The sequence below is a fragment of the Acanthopagrus latus genome, chromosome 9, assembly GCF_904848185.1.
Source record: "Acanthopagrus latus isolate v.2019 chromosome 9, fAcaLat1.1, whole genome shotgun sequence".
Taxonomy (NCBI): Eukaryota; Metazoa; Chordata; class Actinopteri; order Spariformes; family Sparidae; genus Acanthopagrus; species Acanthopagrus latus.
Genome location: NC_051047.1, coordinates 28,586,646 through 28,605,865, shown reverse-complemented (window position 1 = coordinate 28,605,865; position 19,220 = coordinate 28,586,646). Strand labels below are relative to the sequence as shown.

General features: G+C 42.3%; 3 protein-coding genes across 16 annotated transcripts in view; 2 read left to right on the top strand and 1 right to left on the bottom strand.

The window, feature by feature from the left end:
* The window catches only part of LOC119025585 (uncharacterized protein C21orf62 homolog), a 100,356-nt gene that overhangs the window by 68,663 nt on the left and 12,473 nt on the right, over positions 1-19,220 (bottom strand). For 2 of the 10 annotated variants that reach the window (XR_005076853.1, XR_005076859.1), the window contains 2 exons: positions 19,003-19,124; positions 17,148-17,419 (listed from right to left, as the gene is read on the bottom strand). The exons of 2 other annotated variants lie outside the window; for them this stretch is intronic. The gene's annotated coding sequence lies outside the window, so the exon portion shown is untranslated. Of the gene's footprint in view, positions 1-5,559; positions 6,604-15,520; positions 16,701-17,147; positions 17,420-17,863; positions 18,185-18,699; positions 18,852-19,002; positions 19,125-19,220 lie in introns of those variants that run through there. 6 more of the 10 variants (XR_005076856.1, XR_005076855.1, XR_005076860.1 and 3 more) reach the window with 6 other exon arrangements.
* On the top strand, positions 1,291-12,844 carry LOC119025581. 5 transcript variants are annotated; one of them, XM_037109272.1, is made up of 8 exons: positions 1,291-2,186; positions 2,931-2,985; positions 3,214-3,254; positions 7,420-7,782; positions 9,775-10,119; positions 10,217-10,504; positions 11,574-11,663; positions 12,026-12,844. In XM_037109272.1, exons 3-8 carry the CDS (start codon positions 3,221-3,223, stop codon positions 12,334-12,336), a joined length of 1,431 nt encoding a protein of 476 aa, XP_036965167.1. In that variant the 5' UTR covers positions 1,291-2,186; positions 2,931-2,985; positions 3,214-3,220; the 3' UTR covers positions 12,337-12,844. The 5 variants fall into 5 exon arrangements, 4 of the variants coding, with proteins under 4 accessions (XP_036965167.1, XP_036965166.1, XP_036965168.1 ...); XM_037109271.1 differs by having other exon boundaries at positions 2,829-2,985; XM_037109273.1 differs by lacking the exon at positions 1,291-2,186 and having other exon boundaries at positions 2,430-2,985; positions 12,026-12,094; positions 12,584-12,844.
* On the top strand, positions 16,116-19,169 carry LOC119026197. Its single transcript, XM_037110379.1, has 7 exons — positions 16,116-16,143; positions 16,567-16,911; positions 17,562-17,609; positions 17,825-17,914; positions 18,464-18,616; positions 18,713-18,793; positions 18,994-19,169. The coding sequence occupies exons 1-7, from the start codon at positions 16,116-16,118 to the stop codon at positions 19,167-19,169; spliced, it is 921 nt and encodes a 306-aa protein (XP_036966274.1).

Here is a 19,220-nt window from a genome sequence, read left to right as displayed (position 1 = left end):
AGCCTGCATCTACACGTGCAGGAGGGCAGAAAGATTAAAACGCCATGCTGATTCTACAGATCTCACATCATTCAGCCGTGAGACACTAAAACACATTTCCAGCCTGTCAGCGGTCGACGTAAAGCTCAACATACCTGTGTGACCACGTCCTCTGTCAGAAATCCACCCGGTGTTGTCACATATCCAAGGAGCCGAGCTGAGCCTTCCACTGAAACCTCCCCCTCCTCCTCCTTTTCCTCCCTCTTTCTATTCTTCACTCTGCCAGACTCTTTCTTTTCTATCCTCTGTTTACCCCCCCTCCACCACTCTGTAACCATGGCAACAGGCCCAGTCTGTTTCACGATCATGCCGACGTGAGAAAACAAAACATGCTGCATCTCTGTCACGGTCTGCTGAGCGAGTCACACCAAAACAAACCAACATCAACCTGGTTTCTTTTTCCCACAACAAAGAAAATAGTAAAATGAGATCTCTCTCTGGTCCGCAGATAAAAACAGCTGATTGATTTGTGGCCGGGAGAGATACAGTTCCAACAAGTCGAGACGGACGGGGAGGGTTGCTGGGAAACGTGGTTCGTTGGCAACAAGTAATAATTAAAAGAGTCACAAAGACGAGGCGAAGTTCAACCAGCTGAACTGAAACTGTGACGTTGTGCAGTCCAAGTTTCATTTTGTTCATTTGACATTTTTATGGATTTCACCATCTGACAATCCATAAAGTCTAAACAGATTCAGAGAAATCTCTGTCCAGACCACCAACATCGAATGCCTGTCACCTTTTTTAAAAAGTTACATTATTTTCAGGCCATATTCTATGGACAGGATGGGCAAAAGGGCCGAGAGGGCCACAGAGTGGGATCAGACACAGCAGCTGTGGCGAGGACACAGCAGCTGCACATGTTCCCTCTACATCTCACTTTCTCTGTGTTATTCACGCTGCAACCAAAACAGAAGAGGCATGTTTCCCCCGGTCATTAACCCCAGGTAACGTTAGAACAACTGGAATAACTGTGGAAACACTCGCTCCAGGGAGAGTGAACGGTGTTGTGTTGAAGTCGGTTCCCCTGTTGATTTGTGTCTCCTCGTACCACCGGGACTTGAGCTGCTTCAAAACCTCATTAATACAGCCGCCTGCTCTGTCACAGCACAGACATCAATCTCTCTACGATGGATTCATACCATTATTTTTTTTTGTTGCTCTGGACATCAGCCAGGTTACTAAGGAATGGGAGGCACGAAAGCAGTACGGGAGGAGCTGGAGGATTCGAGCAGGAGGGGTGAAATGAACAGACGCTGTGAGGAAGCTCACAGAGATGTGCTGGTACGGAGGGCAGGGCAGAAGGAAATATTTCCACAGATAGGCTGGAAGCAGAGAGGATGACAGAAAATTGTAGTTCTGCACACTGAACGGAGAAGCTGCAGGTCACTGCCTTTTTTTTGTCTCCAGGTCTGCATCAGCAAAGAGCCCTGAACGCAACATTTCTAGTGTTTTTTCTTTCAAGACAACAAGTCGTCAGAAGAAAGTAGAGGACACACTCGCTCAGTTCTGTCTCTTCATACCACAGGGACTTGTGTCTCTGACATGGACTCTGATGTGGATTACATGTTGTGTATTTCCTCCTGGCTGCTTTCTGTGACTTGAGAACGTTCTCTTATCAGCTTGTTTGTTCGTTATCTGCTCAGGACACAGCATGCCTGTGCGGTACAGGCCACGCTCCCATCCAGCCATCTTTAATCTGTCTGTTGGTGCCGCAGTGATTTCTGTCTCCGACCAGGACTCCTGAGAACCTCGGCCTGACCTCTCTGTCATTACATTTTCAGTTTTTGTGACTGAATGTGACTCTTTCTCCTACTTCGGTCATATGAACTGGGTTGGATCATATCAAACTGCTTCCTGTTCTCTGCAATTTGCAGCCTGTTGTTTTCCACGTTTCCCTTTCTTCCACCTCACTCGTCCTGTTTCCAGGGAAACATTTTGCAAATAACTTCCAAGTATTTAAATAACTTGGCTCCTTAAAGATCAGCCCATTTATAGAGCTTCAGCGACCGTGACAGGATATCTACACTTCACTGTTGCAGCACTTATGAAAGACTGAGTGTATCTGAGGCTTTCACTTCCTCTGTGACATGGAGCTGTGAACTCAGTCTCTCACCTCGTCAGTCACTCACTGTGTCCTGTCCTATTCGGTAAGATTCATGAGCTTTTATTAAACATTTCAGCGCTCAGTTTTATTAAGGCACTGATTGTGTGTTTGAACACAACAGAAACTAACTGTAGTCTGTAGTCGAAGGTGTTTGTACTAAAAACAATTCTTATTGTTTCCTCTTGACATCTGAAGCCTCATGCAGCAGCTCTGTAACACTGTAGGTGATAAACACTTCGTCTGACTGAGGAGCTACACTTCTCTCTGTGCAAGACGAATGCAGATACCAGAGCACGAAAACAAACTTTGTTGAGACAAGACAAAGATTACAGGACATATTTCAGTCTTGTTAACTGATGTGGATCAGAGGTTTTTCCAGCTGATGGCTGAAGTAGCTGAAGTTATTTTCCAGTTGTTCTCCGGCGGGAATCTGCTTAGAAACGTCTCTCCTTCCATGTGCAGAACTTGCCTTGTAAACATCATGTTTTTAGGTTTCCTTCAGCATCACAGTTGTTTGTACATCTACACATAGAAAAGTACTGACAGCTGATTCTGCAAAGTTTAAATGGAGTTTTAGAGTGTTTTTTTTCTTGGTTGTTATTAGAGGATGACAGAGTTTGCAGTTTTGGGAACTAATGTCGCTTCCTTTATTGTGAACTTGACTTACGGTCTTATTGACTCCCAGTCAACACCAAGTCCAGTCCTGCCCGTTTACTGTTGCTGCAGATTACTGAGTGGCTCCTCCTTCAGACTTGGACTGTTTGAGCTGCCTGCCTTCTGTTCACAGGTGACTGTGTGCAGTGGAGGAACAGTCGAGCTCCGCTGTGAGACGATTTGATCTGGTAGGTGCTCTTTAATTTTAACAGTCGTACTTATTGGGATGGAGGGAAACAGGACACACTGATGATACGATCAGGACTTTTGTAATATTATCCAATACTTCCTCATTATGTTTTTCTATATTTGCATTTCGCATGTCCTAAAAAAACACAGTCACAGCGGCTCACCCTGCTGTGACTCTGTTCATGACAACACAGCTACTGTATCACATTCTTATTTTTGTTTTGCAGTCCAGTCATGTCCTCCACCATCCTGCTGATCATCCTGTCTGGTGAGGAAACTGTTTTTGTTGATAATTCATTCCTTGACTGCACGATACAGGTAGAGGTGGTTTATCAAGTAGAAGTATGCAGCGAGCTATACACCTCTGGAACGATTGTGCTCTGTGTTTCAAAGGAAGGTGACAATAAAATTAGTCATAATTTGTTTCGCTGTAAACTGGAGTGAGATCTTTGATTTGATTCTGCAGGGCAGCAGGGTGTCATCAGCCTTTAAGTGCTTTTATTATTTAATCTCTTTTCTCTATATTGGGCCTCGGAGGCTTCTCGTCCTCTTCTGATCAAATGAAAATACTTTAGAAGAGCTTTGCTTTTCTTGTGGTTAAAAACTGTCATGCATCCAAGTTTTGTATTCGACCACAGATTCACTTCTCATTCTGAAGACGCTCACTGTGTTATGCAAGATATGATAACATATAATAAAAGTGTGTGACCTTCATATTATATCAAACATTTGAGTGCTAACTGGCTTCAGATAGGAATAAAATTGTGGTGAATTAATGTGATCCACACACCAGGAGCAGGATCAAGAATATATAGTGTTTATTTAGAGGAAGAAACAGATTAGTCTGTGAACCACAGGGCTGCTTTGTTAAGAAAATGAGGCAGAGGAACATTTTGTGTAGCCAAGAGTGATGCATGACGATCGATACAGAATTATTGATACATAGGATCCCAGACATCTCTGTTCATAGGATATAGAAACAGATTGATATCTCAGTTAGAGCAGTGGTTCCCAACCTGGGGTCTGGGCCCCCTGGGGGGCGCCAGAGATCACACGGGTGCACACAACTCTGTCTGCTCTGAGGTTGTGAGGGTACCAAAATTATATTTGTGCAACCCTCTGAGGTTGATTGACGAGCTGGTGCATCAAAATCATGTGACCAATTCAAGGTGGTGTAGCAGCGAGATGGAGCCTCTGTGAGTCTCGGTTCTGACTTGTGTGTTAGAGCAGCCTTCAAACTACATACCCGTTTTTAAATCGTGTTGACAGGCCAATCAAATTACCGGACTTATGGTAAATAATGTCGTGTTTTTGCAAACATTGCCGTCACGTTTGATGCGCGTTTGTTGCAGGAAGAGACATTAAAAACGGGCTTCTCTCACAAAAGTGTCCGCAAGCAGGAAGTGTTTGCAACCAAGAAAACACGTTCCCATTGGTGGAAAAAGTCACCACACCAACCAATCACAAAATGATATGGCAAACCACGTGATTTGGTTGCTGAGGAACAGGGGGAGTTGTGGGAGGGATGGCAGTGGAAGAGTGACAGCAGCAGTGATGTGATAGAGACAGCGAGTTCTGAGAGTTGACAGATTTGTGACAGTTATTGTGTTATGTAGTGTTTGGTGTTGTGTGTTTAATGTGTAGTGGAGTCCTTCTTTTGTTTAATGAGTCAGAACAAGGAGAATGTGCTGCTGAATGTGGAGCAGGCAGGGAGGTGCTGAGGAGCCCTGAGCCTGAGGCATCTCCTGATTTAAATGTAAATAGTTACATATAACTTTGTAAATTTCAAAAACTTATGCACAAATTTAGCAAACAACAATTTATATTTGCATTATAAGTAGTAAAAATGGTTCGTTAAACACATTTGTGGTTTTCACAGTAAAAAATCTAACTTTTTCCTACTCAGATTTTATGTTATTTTGGGATTTTAGGTCCATTGTGTTATTACTGTATGTCAACATGAAAAAAATAATGTACAGTCACACGTGAGGTTGTGCTGAAATACTGACACCAAACAAGGCAAGGTAAATAGTTTTACGGTGAAATATAATGGTAAAATCAAAAATAGTCAAAAATGTCCAATTATACCCTGGACCCCAATAACACACCCAACTGGATAATCAAAACTCTATAATTCCAAATTGAAACATATATTTCGGCCACATTTAAATTCATTAAGCTGTTTATTACCAACACCCATATGAGGTAAAACGCAAAAAGAGCGTTTTCGTGTGGACGGCCTTTAAATCTATTAGCAGTGAAAAGGAACTTTACTTAAGAGAGAATAAGTTATTCAAACATTTTAGTGCTAATTGGCTTCAGATAGGAATGACAATGTGGTGGATTTAATGTGACATGACTTGACTGTGTGCAGACAGTTGACAGGAACTACTTGTCCTTCCTCCTGTCATACTGTAGTCGTATGCAAAATACAGCTGTATGAATACGTAAGGCGCCTCAGGCAGAACATTAATGATGACATTATGCACAGATAGGCTATTCTTGACTTTTACTGCACTCGCAGTGATGAATCAGGCCTCAGTTTGCATGTTATCTGACTGTAAAACGAGGACTCTCAGTGGATTAACATATTTAATCCTGATTATTTGTCCACAGAAATCATGTTGTTCACCCCCAAACCATATTAGTCTTTATCAGCAAGCCCTTGGTTCCGTCTCCGGCAACATAAAAGCCACTGCAAGAAACCTAGGTGTACTTTGACTCAGAGCTGACATTCATCCCTCATGTCAATAAACTGGTCCAGTCCTGCTTCTATCAGCTACACTCTGTCTGTAGAATAAAACACATGCTCACAGCCCCGATCTGGAGAAACTCATTCACGCATTCATCTTTTCCAGACTAGATTACTGCAACTTCCTCCTCTCAGGCATTAATCAAAAATCTCTCTCGCGTCCAACTGGTTCAGAATTCAGCAGCTCGGCTTCCAACTGGTTTTAACAGACGTCAACACATCACTCCAACATTAGCTTCCCTCCATTGGCTCTCTGTCTGTATTAGAACTGATTTTTAGATTTTACTGATCACTTTTAAATCACGCTCAGGTCTGGCCCTGAGATATATTACAGATATTTTAATTCCTTATGAACCAGCTTGCAGCCTTAGATCCTCAGGCGGGCCGTCCCAACTGTTCCAAAGTTGAGACTAAAAACTAAAGGGGACCTTGCCTTCGCTATAAAGGCCTCTCGACTGTGGAACGCCCTGCCTGAGGAGATAGAGCTTGCAAGATCGGTAAATTATTTTAAATCACTTCTTAAAACTTGAATTTCCTCCGGGATCAATAAAGTATCTATCTATCTATGTATCTAAAACATACTTTTATAGACTTACCTTTATGTGATGTGGTCCTTGTATGTTTATTTTTACTCCAACTGTCTCTTAGTTGTGTTCTACTTATTTTATTTATTTATTATCTCACTTACTTTACTAATTTGTATCATTACCTGTTATTTCAACCATTTCATGCAATCTATTTTTTCGTCTTTTGTAATTGTAAATTGTATTCTTACTTCTGTTAAGAGCAAAACAACAGATGAACACACTGACCTGAATAATAGACATAATGTTGTGTCCAACTTCATTAAACAGTGTTAATGGACCTGAAAGATGCAGCCACACTTTTAGCTCTCGCTGTTGACAGTTTCTCTCATGAGGGGTTATCCAGACATCTCCGTCACAAACTATCCATCGTGGTCAGCCTTCAGGGAGGGCGAGGAAGAGGAGGGCAGTGTGCTGGTGGTATTTGAGGCTCCACGTACTCTGGCGGCATCAAGTTTAATTGTCAGGCTGAACGCCATCAGACCGACATGCCATGCTGGCCTTTCCATCCACACAGATGGAGTCTTGCCTCTGTTGCAATCTCTACCTCTGTATCTTTCATACAGACAAGGCTACTGACTCACTCCCACATTCCTCCAGCATTTCCTCCTGTTTGTTTTTAATTTGACATCAAGACATTGGGTACATGGGGGTGCATGACATGATCCACAGGAGTCAGACATACAGTGAATATTATCACCTAGTCCAGGAAGAAGAAATCGAGCGAGGGTATCGTCAACATGAGTGTTTACTTGGATGCAGGCTCTTTGTTCACATGTGACCTGTAAGAGTTTCCAGTTGTTGTGGTGACGTTTCCATCAACAATAAAGCGGCTCTTGACTTCCTCGGATGGTCGGGAGATGAAGTTGTTCATGTTGGTTCTTGTATCTCGGCTGCTTTGTTCACCTTCCACATGTTGGTGTGAACAAAGTCGGCAGTTGATCTGAATGTGAATGTTTGTCCGTCAGACTCAGAGTTTCTGTACAGGGACGCACCTTCTCCTCGTGAAGTTGTTTTTTTTAACTTTTCTTTTCATGTTATTGGTCTTTTGGGATTCATCAATTCTCTTTCACTGACAAATGTGTTTTCTTTTCTAGCACACATTACAGGTCTGATCTCAGAGCAGCTTCTCAGAGCAGCTGTTGGAGGATCCGTCCTGATAAACTGTTCTCTCCCAGGATATCCACTCAGTCTCAACTGGTTTTACTGGCAGGAGGGCGACAATCCTGTTTTTCGATGGGAGAATGGGAAAGAAATGAAAATAGAAGACAACAAATACGAGGGCAGGTTCCAAGTCTTCACTCATGAGTTTAGTGCTGGAAATATTTCCATCAGACTTGAAAACATTTCTCTCGAAGATGATCAGAAAACATTCTTTTCCTACGTCAAATTCTACGATGAAGAGAAAAAAGTCTTAAAACAATCTGAAGAACGTTGCAGATCCAGGCTGCAGGTTTCAGGTAATTTCAGAAGCTTCTTTACATCAAACCTCAATAAATCAGCAGTGCCGGCCCTGAGTAACTTGGTGCCCTAGGCAAGATCTTAGCCAGCACCCTCTTCCTTCAAAAATATCACACCAAATAAAAACTGAAGAAAGAAACAAGTGATAAAATACAATATAAATAAGACATTGTGCAAACATATTATCTCTCAGTCTCAGAGTGCCATTTCTCTCTTATCGAATATCAGCCGCTTTGCAGAACGACCTCCAACTCCTTCCATGTTGCCATGTGGGTATTGTGCTCCCGACTAGTCTTTATTTAGAGGAAGAAACAAATAAGTCTGTCAGCCACAGGGCTGTTTTGTTAAGAAAATCCTGTTGTCGAGGCAGAGAGAGTTTTTGTGCAACATCCAGGTAACAGCCAGGTGAGCGAACATCGCATTGTTCAGTTCTACAAAGAGTGACACGTGAGGATCAATACAGAAATATTGATACATACGATCCCAGACATCTCTGTTCCTAAGATACAGTAACAGATTGATATCTAAGATCAGTGAGTTCGTGTCGGTGAGTGCAGACGCTCAGTTGACAGGAGTGTAGTAGTAGTTTATACAAACTACAGGTGTATGAATACGTCAGGCGCCTCAGGCAGAAGCACAGGTGCAGATCCAATGTCAGGATTGGGGGGGACACAAAAGTGACTGTACGCAACTCATTCCATGTCACCATAAATCACCTGCAAGCTTAGAAAATCTGCTGAGAGCATAACAACAGATGAACACACTGACCTGAACTATACACAATGTTATTAACACAATGTTGTGTCCAACTTCACACTTGTAAAAATTAACTTCACTCTTAATCGGCCTGAAAGCTGCAGCCACACTTCTAGCTATTGATTGCATTTGTTTGGCTGTAAACTGGATGTGTGATCTTTGATTTGATTCTACACAGACAGGCAGAGTTCAGGGCAGCAGGGTGTCATCAGCCTTTAGGTGCTTTTATTATTTAATCTCTTTTCTCTTTATTGGGCCTCGGAGGCTTCTCGTCCTCTTCTGATCAAATGAAAATACTTTAGAAGAGCTTTGCTTTTTTGTGGTTAAAACTTGTCATGCTGTCATGTTTAACTTCTCATCATGGAGACCATCAGTGTGTTTTGCAAGATATAACAGGTATAATACCATGGGTGACATTTATGTCAGGGTATTTTTTTGTTTCTTTGCGGTGACAGTACCTGAGTAAGAGGATTAGAAACAATAGAGTTCTGACTTATTTTCACTGAATTCTACCCATGTTTTAATCAGAATTATTAGAATCTAAACTCAAATAATTTCTCAGAATTCAGAGATTAAAAATGAATATTTAAAAACTCCAATCACTGCCATGTTTTCTGAAATAAGGTCCCATGAGGTCCCCACTGGAACAGTAGTTACTTGATGTAACTTTAGTTCTCTGAGTATTTGTTTAGCTCTCTAACTGCATGTCATCGCAGCCACAGTAAAGCACATTATAGTTGTAGCCAAACATGAAACCGGTGATGCTGATGAAACTGAGATATCGCCCAGACTAATTATTGATATGAAATGAAACAATCTCCACAATGTTTGTACACCTGGTTCAGAGTGTTTATGCATGTAGAACACATCAGAGAACCTTCTGAAACGATTGCAGGCTCTTTGGTGGAGCTCTGCTTTGTTCCATCGTGACAAATGAATGGACTACTTGCGGAGGGACATGAAGACATTAATCAGAGGCACAATAAACCTTGTCAGCAGTGAGCTTTCATTATTTTTACCAATACCCGACCTGTGCCTTGCCCATCCCCCCCGAAAAAAGCAGATTTGCATGATTTCTGAGAGCCTCATTTTCAGGTTGGAAAAGCTGGATTTGCTGATTTATCCTGAAAAATCACACCCCTGGTTTACTGCTGTGACATTCTCAGCATTTTGATGGGACTCATCATTTCACTTTATGCTGACGACAATATTTTCTATTCTAACACACATTACAGGTCTGATCTCAGAGCAGCTTCTCAGTGCAGCTGTTGGAGGATCCGTCCTGATCCCCTGCTCTCTCCCTGGTAATCCACTGTCGTTTTACTGGCAGGAGGACCAGTCTTCTGACCAACTGTGTCACTGGGACAGTGGGAAAACATTATCAGGATGTGACAAATACAAGGGCAGGTTCCAAGTCTTCAATTCTGAGTTTAGTTCTGGAAACATTTCCATCAGACTTGACAACATTTCTCCTGAAGATGATCAGAAAACGTTCTTTGCCTTTGTACATTTTTACGATGAGCAGAAAAAAGTCGCCAAACCGTCTGAAGAACGGTGCAGATCCACACTGCAGGTTTCAGGTAATTTGACAGGCTTCTTTACAACAAATCTCAATAAATCTCTCCTCATATCAAAATGCTGTAAATGTCTCAGTTGTTCTTTCTGTCACACTCACAGCTCCCTACCAGGATCTGGTCCTGACGGTCAACCACACAACCAACAGTGCAACCTGCTCAGCACGAGGAGGATATCCTGCAGCTCAGGTATCATGGAAGGGTCTGAAGAGATCCAGCGATCAACAGCTGGACCTGCAGGATGCTGAGACGTTCCTGCAGCCGGGTCCGACAGAGAAAACCTTCTCCTTCACAAGCTCTGTCAACGTTAGAGGGTTAAAGTCTGTAACCTGCGTCGTCTACAACCCTCACTCCAACAAGACCATCACCAGAACTGAAAAGATCGACACTGGTGAGAGATCATTCAGATCAATTCATGTGGCCTGGAAGCATCTTCAAGGATGTTACAGTTAAACTATGAGGAACTGGTTGATTTGACACAATTGTTTAACTTGTTTTTATTCCTGAAAGTTAATGTAAAGTGAGAAAAGGCTTAGAAAGTTTAGAAGCTCTCAGAAGCTCTGCAAGTGTTTCTGGATAACGTCCCTGGAGCTGATTGCAATCATTTAGACAATTTATGTGAACCATGACACGTTTCAGCAGCGTCCCAGAAGCAGCTCTGAATACATGCCAAGTTTATTTTTGATAGAAACAAAACCACAGCTGCATCAAGCTGCACAGACACTCAGGACACAGAACCATGTGGTGCATCAGGTTACCTTTCCAAAATACAACACCAAGTGCTGACTCTGGCTCTACCGCACAATACACTCAGAAATATTAACAGCAAACACACTTAAAACAGATGAATAATCACAGCAAAAGCACAAAACAGTTTAACTATGTAGCTAAGAAGAATTGATGAAACACAATCTGAGCGAGTCGACAACATGAAACGCTCTTGGTAGGACGTGTAACAGAGATGTTCCCAGTCATGTAGTCTTACATGGTCCAAGTTCAGGTGAAACAACATCAATGAAGATGAACATGTAACACATGCTTTTCTGAGGAAACATTCAGTCACCTGGTCATCCATCTATTTTATGACCTTTAAACACCTGCCTGAGAGTAACAGGAGCATTAAACTCATCATAGTTCTTTTAAGTTCAGTCGAAAACATGTCCTGAGGTGGAAAAAACGCCGATACAAAGAGCATAAAACTACATAACTGATATTTGTCTCTTTAGATCCATTGAGCACCTGGTGAGCAGTGTTTTGTTAAACTATGTAGTTCTGGATTTGATTTGGCTACATGATGCACCAATCATCTGGAGGCTGGTTTGTTATTGGCTCAGCAGAGAGGAGAAAGAGGAGAGAGGGCTGCTTGTCTATATAATCACTCATTGGCTGTTGTAGGCTCTGGGGGGGGCATAGAAGCTCCTCTGCAGCAGGTCTAATCTGTTGTTTCTCCTGACCTACAGGTGAAAACAAGGGGATTCATGTGGCTGCAATAGTTTTACCTTTCCTCTTCCTCCTTGTCCTTGCTGGTGTCTATTGGTACAGAGGGCAACGTGAGTGATCTTTGCTGATTTTCTATTCTGTTGTTTTATGTTTCAACAACTTGTGGGACGGGATGAACTCAAGCACCAAACAGAAACTGTGTGACCTGATATGAACAAACACAACTAGGCTGAAACTGTAAAGTAGAGCTGAGAATGTTCAGCAAGCAGAAAACATCTGGTCACTTCATACCCAATCTGACGTCGCACATGGTATGAAGAGAACTTCAGTCAGCGATTTTCAAACACATCCTCTTATTTCTGGTCTGTGTGTAGCGCTGTTTTTTTTGTTGTTTTTTTTAATCTATAGTAGTGATATTGTCTAACCAGGGCAATCGGTGATGGTCTGATTTTGTTCTACCTTCATCACGCAGCTCAAGATCCAGATCAACCCAACAAACCACCAGTCGAACCTAATCTCAAAGACCAAGCTCAAGCTGAAGGTGAGCAGATTTTTTCTCAGAATCGAGCTGTGTTTCAGCTTCCCACAACGACGAGAGAAGGTATTGCAGGCCACAACACCTTTGAGAAAGAAAAGCTGTTGGAGAAAGAGACAAGGACAGCGCCTCAGACTGAGTCAGAAGTGAATCTGACAACCTGGATCAGAACTGAGTTGGAGAGGGAAAAACTAAAGAACTACTACACACAGACTAAAGACTTGCTCAGACAAACTCGGGTCGATTAAACTGTGGTCCATTAGCTGTTAGTTAAACCATGGTGCTGAGTAAACAACCAGACAAAGTGAACGGACCGACAACAGTATGTTGGGATAGTTCTGTGTGTTTCTTCTCTGGTGTCACACAGAGCTGCCAGCTGGACTGTGGTTCTGGAGAAGATGACCTTTTCTAAAGTGTGGCAAAAAAATTTTTTATCACAAAAAGAATCTCCCGTCTCACAGGACTGAATGAAGGTCTGTTTTTTTCCACACACAGACTCCACATTATAACCACAGTCAAGGCTCAACTTTGTTCACGCTGAACCAAGCAGCACCATCTGAAAGGTGCTCAACTGTGTCCAGTTTAAACAGCCTGTCGGCAAAGCAGAACCAGAAGTGTTGGACGGTACACATCAAATCAAATCAAATCAAATCAATCTTTATTTATATGGCGCTTTTCATACAGAAAACAGTACCTCAAAGTGCCTCACAGAAATAAACAAACAACAGCAGAAAAATAGAAACAGCAAAATAAAATTAGGAGAAGATAGTTAAAAGAACCCAAACCCTCCCACCCCTTCAGACATGGACAGAGACATACACACTCATACACACACTCACACATATGCACGCAGACAAACACACACTCATACACACCCATACAGTAGCTGTCACTAAAGAGACATGGCTGGACAGCGAGACCTGGTGCATGGAGGAAGCTACCTTTCAGGAGCCAGCCACACCGGGAGAGATGTCGGGCCAAGGCCACAGGGAGCACCACCACAGAGACCACCCCAACCCGGGCAGACAGGAGGCCCCACACCAAGGTGCAGAGCCCTCTGGTCACCCGGGCTGGAGCCGTCCATGGGACAGCACCCCCCGCGGCCAGACCAGAGACCACCCCCAGCCCGGCAGGCCCCCATGAGGAAACACTGGAGATTAAAAACTGACAGACTAAAACAGTAGAATAAAGCAAAAAGCATAGAAGCTGAAAACACGAGGGACTAAAACATAAAAGTATAAAGGCTAAAAGCTTGCTTTGTGGGTTGAAATGTGGAACATTTCTCTTTTATTTGATGGGGGAAGTAACTATTTATATGTTCGATTGATTTAAAGTTACTTACTGACAGATTTATCCTATTGTCTCCTATTTATTCTTTTTTTTTTTTTTTTTAAGCGCACAGTGAGTGTTTCTGTATCGTCTGTGTGTCTGAATGTTGGGATTTTTCTGATAATTAAACAATGGTGCTTATTTCACTGTATGGTCTTTAATTTTCACTATGAAATTAAGTCCAAAAGAAGAAGAAGGTCTGAAGAAGTTGTGTGTGAACCAAAAATGAGCGTAAAAACAGCACAATTAAGAATAAACCGGTCGCTTCCACTCAAATGGAGAGAAGGGAAAGTGTCACCTGTGTGATCTGAGAGGACTGAAGTCCAATATGACCCTCATGTGAGCACAGAACTAATCCTCTATTTACATGTGCAAGAAGGCAGAAAGAGATACACACTGAGCTGATTCTGATAACCACTGAACACAGCTTCAATGACCCACTTCCTGTAGAACATGAGGAAAATGGTTCTGGTTTCTGTATAAATAAACATTTTTTGCCTTAGCTTGCTAACAAGTGTGTTGACATGAAATTGAAGTGTGAGTTTCTGATCAACCAGATACCCAAATATTTGTATTTAGATACCATTTCAATGTCTTGCTGAAGAATTGTAATGGCTTCATGTGCAGGACAGTATATTCAGCATGTAGATTTGCATTACAGTTCGTTACAGAGAATGTAATTTTGTGAATACAGATTGTGAATGACACAGGACAGAGTATTGAACCTTGCAGAACCTCTTTAGACGATGGTAAAAACATGGAAAGATTGTTTCCTACAGTCAAATATTGTTTTCTATGAGACAGGTAGTCCTTGATCCAGTTACATGAATTACAATCAACACTGAGCATCCACAAAGAGGGCAGCACAGTTTTTCCCTTAACAATGACAGGACCATGAAGCCCAACAATGTGAAAGACTGGGGCCCGTCAGTCCCAACGTTATCCCGGCCCTGTGCACATCACTGACCTGTTGTACATCCTGACTTTTGATTATATAATTGCCTCTTGGTACCCTCATCGCGTGAGCAGACAACCATACCTCTATTTACACGTACGAGAGGGCAGAGAAAGCATGGCATGGTGAAAACCAAACATAGGTATGGATTCACACCATTTGGTCTGCAGATAAACCAGCTGAGTGATATTTGTTTGGGAGCAGTGCAGATCAGACAAGTTGAGAAACACAGGGAGAGTTGTTGGAAACTGAATAAAAATACTCCACCAGTGCATTTTTGTTCAGCAGAGACAAACAATATCAGGTGAAGTGTCGTAGTCCACAGAACATTTCTGGAGCTTCACAGTAAAACAGAGCTGCAGCGTTCTGCTAAACAACTGAAGCAGCTGGAGACTTGATTTAAACATTAATGGCTCCTTACAGCTCTCCTGGTGTAATCCAAGTTTTTGGAAGCGTTGATGTGTTTCACTGTGAAGCTCCAGAATGTTTCTGGACTACGAGACTTCACCTGACTTTCTTCAACATGGAGGAGAAGAGGAGGACTGGAGTGACATTTTTCGGGGTAATTAATGTCGCCTCCTTCATTGTGAACTGTTTAAATTAACTTTACTGTGTTACTGACTTCCAGTAAACACAAAGTCCAGTCCTGCCTGTTTATAGTTGCTGCAGATGATTGAGTGGCTCCTCCTTCAAACTGAGCTGCCTACATTCTGTTCACGACCCTCACAGGTGACGGTGGCAGGTGGAGGAACAGCTGAGCTGATCTGGTAAGTGCTCTTTAATTTCCTAATACTTCCTCATTATGTTTGTCTATATTTGCATTTCAGGATAGTTTTTTTAGTTAAAAAAACAACAACATAGTAACACCGGCTCACCCTGCTGTGACTCTGATCATGACAACACCGCCACTGTATCACATTCTTTATCTTTGTTTTGCAGTCCAGACATGTCCTCCACCATCCTGCTGATACTCCTACTGTCTGGTGAGGAAACTGTTTTTTTTTTGTTTTTTTTTAAATTCATTTCTTGATGGTACAATTCAGGTACAAGTGGTTTTTCAAGTTTGTTTCAAGTTTTTTCAAGAGAGAATAAATTATTCAAACATTGTTAATTGGCTTCAGATGGGAATAAAAATGAGGTAAATGTGGTGAATTTAAAGTGATCAGATGTTTATTATTATTATTATTATCATTTTAGTTGTTGCAACAATCCAGAACAACAGACACTGTTCAGAATATTCACCAGAACAACCTCAGAGGTTCTGCATGCTCAGAGAATCTGCTGAGAGCAAAACAACAGATGGACACACTGACCTGAACGTAACATTCAATGCTGTGTCCAACTTCACACTTGAAAAGATTAAACAGTGTCAGTCGACCTGAAAGATGCAGCCACACTTTTAGCTCTCGCTGTTGACAGTTTCTCTCATGAGGGGTTATCCAGACATCTCCGTCACAAACTATCCATCGTGGTCAGCCTTCGGGGAGGGCGAGGAAGAGGAGGGCAGTGTGCTGGTGGTATTTGAGGCTCCACGTACTCTGGCGGCATCAAGTTTAATTGTCAGGCTGAACGCCATCCGACCGACATGCCATGCTGGCCTTTCCATCCACACAGATGGAGTCTTGCCTCTGTTGCAATCTCTACCTCTGTATCTTTCATACAGACAAGGCTACTGACTCACTCCCACATTCCTCCAGCATTTCCTCCTGTTTGTTTTTAATTTGACATCAAGACATTGGGTACATGGGGGTGCACGACATGATCCACAGGAGTCAGAAATACAGTGAATATTATCACCTAGTCCAGGAAAAAGAAATCGAGCGAGGGTATCGTCAACAGGAGTGTTTACTTGGATGCAGGCTCTTTGTTCACATGTGACCTGTAAGAGTTTCCAGTTGTTGTGGTGACGTTTCCATCAACAATAAAGCGGCTCTTGACTTCCTCGGATGGTCGGGAGATGAAGTTGTTCATGTTGGTTCTTGTATCTCGGCTGCTTTGTTCACCTTCCACATGTTGGTGTGAACAAAGTCGGCAGTTGATCTGAATGTGAATGTTTGTCCGTCAGACTCAGAGTTTCTGTACAGGGACGCACCTTCTCCTCGTGAAGTTGTTTTTTTTAACTTTTCTTTTCATGTTATTGGTCTTTTGGGATTCATCAATTCTCTTTCACTGACAAATGTGTTTTCTTTTCTAGCACACATTACAGGTCTGATCTCAGAGCAGCTTCTCAGAGCAGCTGTTGGAGGATCTGTCCTGATCCCCTGCTCTCTCCATGATAATCGAACACTCAGCAGCGTTTACTGGCAGGAGGGTGAACAACATTTCTTTCTGTGGGACAGTGGGAAAATAATACAAATCCCAAACAACAAATATGAGAACAGGGCTCAAGTCTTCCATGATAAGTTTAGTTCTGGAAATATTTCCTTCAGGCTTGACAACATTTCTCTGGAAGATGATCGGAAAACATTCTTTGCCTACGTTAAATTCGATAAGGAGAGCCAATCTGAAGAACGGTGCAGATCCACGCTGCAGGTTTCAGGTAATTTCAGAAGCTTCTTTACACCAAACCTCAATAAATCTATATGGAACCGGTTTAAATTAATTACCTGATTGATATGACATTTAACACATTTGTTTAAACAGTTTTTATGAGTAATAAAGTGAGAAAGGGCTTAGAAAGGTTATAAGCTGTCAGAAGATCTGCAAGCTGATTACAATTGTTTAGACAATTCTTGTGAACCACAACATGTTTCAGCAGCGTCCCAGAAGCAGCTCTGAATACATGCCAAGTTTATTTTTGATATAAGCAAAACCACAGCTGCATCAAGCTGCACAGAGCCAATCGAGCCAGACAGGAAGTTGAGGAAGAGATGCTCCTGGTTGGATGTGAAGTTGTGTAACAGAGATGTTCCCAGTCTCATGTAGTCTTACATGGTCCAAGTTCAGATTCATGAACAACACCGCTGAAGATGAACACGTAACACATGTTTTTCTGAGGAAATATTCAGGCACCTGGTCATCCATCCATGTGACCTTGAAATACCTGCCTGAGAGTAACAGGAGCATTAGCATTAAACTCATTAGCGTTCTTTTAAAGTTCAGATAAAAGAGTCAAAAACAGGTCCTGAGGTGGAAAAACAGCCAATACAAAGAGCATAAAAACACATAAACTGATATTTGTCTCTTCAGATCCACTGAACCCAACACAACCCGTATCTACTCCTCCCCCAGAGAAAGGTGAGCAGTGTTTTGTTGTTATGTAATTCTGGATTTGATTTGGCTAACTGATGAACCAATCATCTGGAGGCTGGCTTGTTATTGGCTCAGCAGAGAGGAGAAAGAGGAGAGAGGGCTGCTTGTCTATATAATCACTCATTGGCTGTTGTAGGCTCTAGGGGGGCATATAAGCTCCTCTGCAGCAGGTCTAATCTGTTGTTTCTCCTGACCTACAGGTGAAAACGAGGGGATTCATGTGGCTGCAATAGTTTTACCTTTCCTCTTCCTCCTTGTCCTTGCTGGTGTCTATTGGTACAGAGGGCAACGTGAGTGATCTTTGCTGATTTTCTATTCTGTTGTTTTATGTTTCAACAACTTGTGGGACGGGATGAACTCAAGCACCAAACAGAAACTGTGTGACCTGATATGAATAAACACAACTAGGCTGAAACTGTAAAGTAGAGCTGAGAATGTTCAGTAAGCAGAAAACATCTGGTCACTTCATACCCAATCTGACGTCGCACATGGTATGAAGAGAACTTCAGTCAGCGATTTTCAAACACATCCTCTTATTTCTGGTCTGTATGGTCTGCATCCTGACATAGTGTTGAAGTCAGTCACAAGCTACAGCAGCTACAGCACGATATTATCACTGGTGGTTTCACTTTGCTTTAATACACTTATTATTTCATTTCAGTCATGTCATTTGGTTTATTTAGACTAACCTTAATCAATCCCTGGATCAAAAATCAGTTATACCCTCATCATACTAATACAGCAGCAGGGAACCATAAAATAATTCTTTGAGTTAGCAGAAATACACTCTTCTGATAATTTCATCATTAATCTTCTCTACCCTCATCACACCGGTCCAGATCAACCTCAGGCTCAAGATCAAGATCAACCTCAGGCTCAAGATCAAGATCAACCTCAGGCTCAAGATCAAGATCAACCTCAGGGTCAAGATCTAGATCCACCCAGCCAACCACTGGTTGTCCTTAATTCCCAAGACAGAGCTCAAGAAGAGGGTCAGCTCTTTTTTTTTTTTTTAAATTGATAGTAGCGAGTTAATTTCACTAGAGCAGTCTGTGATGGTTTAATTTTGTTGTACCTATATCATGCAGCCACAGCTCAAGCTCCAGATGCACCCAACCAACCACCAGTCCAATTTAATCCCCAAGACGGAGCTCAGGCTCAAGCTGAAGGTGAGCAGTGTCTTGTGTTGATGGCAGTGAGTCAGTCTCACCAGAACAATCCATGAAGCTGATGATTAAAAATGCCAGCAGAGATTATTCAACCCTAATAGCAGCGAGCTAGTTTGGAAATGCCAAGTGAGAGTATTCAAAGCTAATAACTCATAATAATAATAATAATAATAATCTTATCTCTTTCTAACCCCCAACAGCAGATGCACCTGAGGACACTGTTCCACTATCTGAGGATCGAGCTGAGTTTTTCTGTCAGACAAGGATGAGTGAAGGTACTGCAGACCGCGACACCTGTGAGGACGCTGCTGCTTCTCCAGAGAAAGACAAACTGTTGAAAAAAGAAAATGGAAATGAAGACAGCGCCTCTGATTAAGTCAGAAGTGTATCTGACAACCTGGATCAGAACTGAGTCAGGGAGGGAAGA

What these genes read in the sequence shown, in the direction of transcription:
- LOC119025581 (XM_037109272.1), top strand. Translation starts at nt 3,221, where the DNA reads ATGTCCTCCACCATCCTGCTGATCATCCTGTCTG. An exon ending in ATCCACACTGCAGGTTTCAG is followed by an intron (nt 10,120 to 10,216) that starts GTAATTTGACAG and finishes TCACACTCACAG; the next exon opens with CTCCCTACCAGGATCTGGTC. An exon ending in AACTGAAAAGATCGACACTG is followed by an intron (nt 10,505 to 11,573) that starts GTGAGAGATCAT and finishes CCTGACCTACAG; the next exon opens with GTGAAAACAAGGGGATTCAT.
- LOC119026197 (XM_037110379.1), top strand. Translation starts at nt 16,116, where the DNA reads ATGGGGGTGCACGACATGATCCACAGGA. An exon ending in CTATTGGTACAGAGGGCAAC is followed by an intron (nt 17,915 to 18,463) that starts GTGAGTGATCTT and finishes ACACCGGTCCAG; the next exon opens with ATCAACCTCAGGCTCAAGAT. An exon ending in AGCTCAGGCTCAAGCTGAAG is followed by an intron (nt 18,794 to 18,993) that starts GTGAGCAGTGTC and finishes AACCCCCAACAG; the next exon opens with CAGATGCACCTGAGGACACT.